Source organism: Perkinsus marinus (assembly GCF_000006405.1).
Source record: "Perkinsus marinus ATCC 50983 genomic scaffold scf_1104296947504, whole genome shotgun sequence".
Classification (NCBI taxonomy): Eukaryota; Perkinsozoa; order Perkinsida; family Perkinsidae; genus Perkinsus; species Perkinsus marinus.
This window is the reverse complement of record NW_003210611.1, coordinates 1-2862: the sequence shown is the minus strand read 5'-3', so window position 1 is coordinate 2862 and position 2862 is coordinate 1. Positions and strand designations below refer to the sequence as shown.

The 2862-nt window shown below is 42.4% G+C and overlaps 3 protein-coding genes across 3 annotated transcripts; 2 read left to right on the top strand and 1 right to left on the bottom strand.

Moving 5' to 3' along the window:
* Positions 1–437: 437 nt before the first annotated feature.
* Pmar_PMAR026762 (citrate synthase, putative) lies at positions 438–646 on the top strand (the record flags this gene model as incomplete). The annotated part of the gene is made up of 1 exon (XM_002779427.1): positions 438–646. A coding segment is annotated over one exon (209 nt), but the record flags the coding sequence as incomplete, so codon positions are not given.
* Positions 647–753: 107 nt separating this feature from the next.
* Positions 754–1616, top strand: Pmar_PMAR026761 (Citrate synthase, putative; the record flags this gene model as incomplete). Its single annotated transcript, XM_002779426.1, has 4 exons — positions 754–862; positions 907–1098; positions 1141–1287; positions 1360–1616. The coding sequence occupies 4 exons, from the start codon at positions 754–756 to the stop codon at positions 1614–1616; spliced, it is 705 nt and encodes a 234-aa protein (XP_002779472.1).
* An 831-nt stretch (positions 1617–2447) lies between these two features.
* Positions 2448–2780, bottom strand: Pmar_PMAR026760 (hypothetical protein; the record flags this gene model as incomplete). The annotated part of the gene is made up of 1 exon (XM_002779425.1): positions 2448–2780. One exon carries the CDS (start codon positions 2778–2780, stop codon positions 2448–2450), a length of 333 nt encoding a protein of 110 aa, XP_002779471.1.
* Between the last annotated feature and the right edge of the window lie 82 nt (positions 2781–2862).

Sequence of the window (2862 nt, the reverse complement as noted above, 5' to 3'; positions counted from 1 at the left end):
TCTGATGATACATGACTCTGATGATACATGACTCTGATGATACATGACTCTGATGATACATGACTCTGATGATACATGACTCTGATGATACATGACTCTGATGATACATGACTCTGATGATACATGACTCTGATGATACATGACTCTGATGATACATGACTCTGATACATACATGAGTGAAAATATTGAAAAGTTTCCAGTTGTGTAGACATGCGATATAATATTCCCGTAGTTTAGAATTGTATGGTTAATGTGAATCGGCATGTAATGTTGATGCCCATCACTTAACTAGCTGTCCGATCAGCATACTTTTATTAAATGACTACCTCTACAACTACCACAACCGAGCATACTGTTATGGACCTCTTGAAGGAGCGAATACGTAACTTAGCCTAGTCAGAGCTTGCTAGGCTTGTTGAACTTAAGTATGGTCATAGTCAAGACGTCATTGGTGAAATTACTGTTGGTAATGTGTTGGGTGGTGAGCGTGGTATGAAGACCATGCTCACTGATACTTCTGATCTAGATTCACTTGCGGGTATACGATATAGGAATATGACTCTACGAGAAGTGAATGCAGCTTTACCTAAGTCAGTTGGAAGTACCATAGGACTCTCTGAAGGACTATTCTGGTTACTGCTAACTGGTGAGATCCCTAATATGGATATTATACAGGAATTCACGATAGAGTTACATAGTAGAAGTCAATTGCCTAAGAATGTTATAACTACTATTGATAATTTACCTTAAGATATGCATCCTATGACTCAGTTGAGTATTGGTGTATTGGCATTTCAACCGTATTCTACCTTTTCGGAAGGCTATTATAATGGTGACCTCAAGAAGGACGAATATTGGGAGAGTATTCTCGAGGATGCCGTTACTCTACTTGAATACCCCTCATAGCCGCTAGGATCTATCATAGATCCTACCATGATAAGGAGAACTATATATCTCCTGATTTCAACAGGGATTGGGCAGCTAACTTTGTCCATATGTTGGGTGTTAATGATAATCATCATCATCATCATGATGATGACCCTTTATTCGAGGATGTAATGAGGCTCTATATGTTGCTCCATGCCGACCATGAGGGTGGTAATGTCTCTGCTCACACAACACATCTCGTAGGGCAGTCAGCACTTGCTGATCCCTATTATGCCTTTGCTGCTGGTGTTTGCGGTCTGGCTGGACCATTACATGGCATTGCTAATCAAGAGTCACTTGAATGGTTGGAATCTTGTATGGATTATCTCAATGGTGAAGTACCAAGCAAAGAAAATGTTGGTAAATTCGCTGAGAAGACTTTATGAGAAGGCAAAGTGTTTCCTGGTTATGGGCATGCTGTTCTGAAAGTAGTTGATCCAAGGTATCTCCTAGAGCGGGAGTTCTGTCTTAAGTACCCAAGCGATGACCCTATGGTTCAACTCTGTGCTATTGCATTTGAAGCTGTTCCTGATGTACTGTCTAAGGCGGGCAAGGTCCGTAATCCTAATCCTAATGTTGATGCACATTCGGGAGTAATGTTGAAGCATTTTGGTCTCATTGAGGCCGACTTTTATACCGTTATTTTTGCCTTATCTCGATGTATGGGCCTTATGGCACAATTGGGCTAGGATTATGCAGATGTCCATCGAACGTCCTAAATCTGTTACTTTGGACCATCTTTACGAAATAATACTCCTTAATACCAAGACTCGTGGTAGTCTTCAAACAAAATCACAGCTGTAGACTTTGAATGAGCTGTTGTCCCTCGTTGGTGCCTGCCCACGGGCCCCTTATCAATTATCTCAGCGTGATCGTCATCTTACAGTGTCTCTCTACTTTCTATCATCTTGCGTATATCATAGTGAATACCAGGGTTATTCATATGAGATTGGGGTGATGATAGATGATACCATCGAGGTTATATCATGATAGATGATACCATTGAGGTTATATCATGATAGATGATACCATTGAGGATATATCATGATAGATGATACCATTGGGGTTATATCATGATAGATGATACCATTGAGGATATATCATGATAGATGATACCATTGAGGTTATATCATGATAGATGATACCATTGAGGTTATATCATGATAGATGATACCATTGAGGTTATATCATGATAGATGATACCATTGAGGTTATATCATGATAGATGATACCATTGAGGTTATATCATGATAGATGATACCATTGATATAGATTGACGGACTGTGAACTCGGGTGTAGACAAGTGTGCGGAGTAACAACTGCAACAGATAAAAAGTAGCTCGACGCTATGAACTTCGGACAGACCGATCGATAGCGCAGTAAAGCTAAGACTCCGGCTTAAGGAAGAGCGATCGCGCAGGGCGAGACGAGACGTGAGGTGACGTGGCGTACTGGGTCGCCTCTTACGCACGCGCGCGCCTTGGAAAAGAGTATGTCCCGAAGGACGTATACGTACCACTTCAATCTTCAGTATTCATATCATGCCCCCCCTGCTGCGCCTCGTGATCGGTCTCAACATCTCCAGCACTCCAGGATGGATCAATCTTGATCGGAACCACGTTGTAATGATGATGCACATCTTCACTCCCATCAATATGTTTGACTCGCATTTGTCGGCCATTCTTCTCGACGTTCATCACATGCGCAAGACGAAATCCAGACGCCATCTTCTTGGTAGGATGATAAATCAAGACTGGATCGCCGACGTTCGGGGCAGGTAGCGGCTTCTTGGAGCCTTTATGTCCCATAGCCTTAGCTGCTGCGATCCTCATATCTTTGTAAATCTGGGCCATGAAATGGGATCTTGCAGCCTTCACTCTCTTCACACTCGATAGGTTACCCAACGCCGCTCCACTGAAGCATCCGCGACGACGA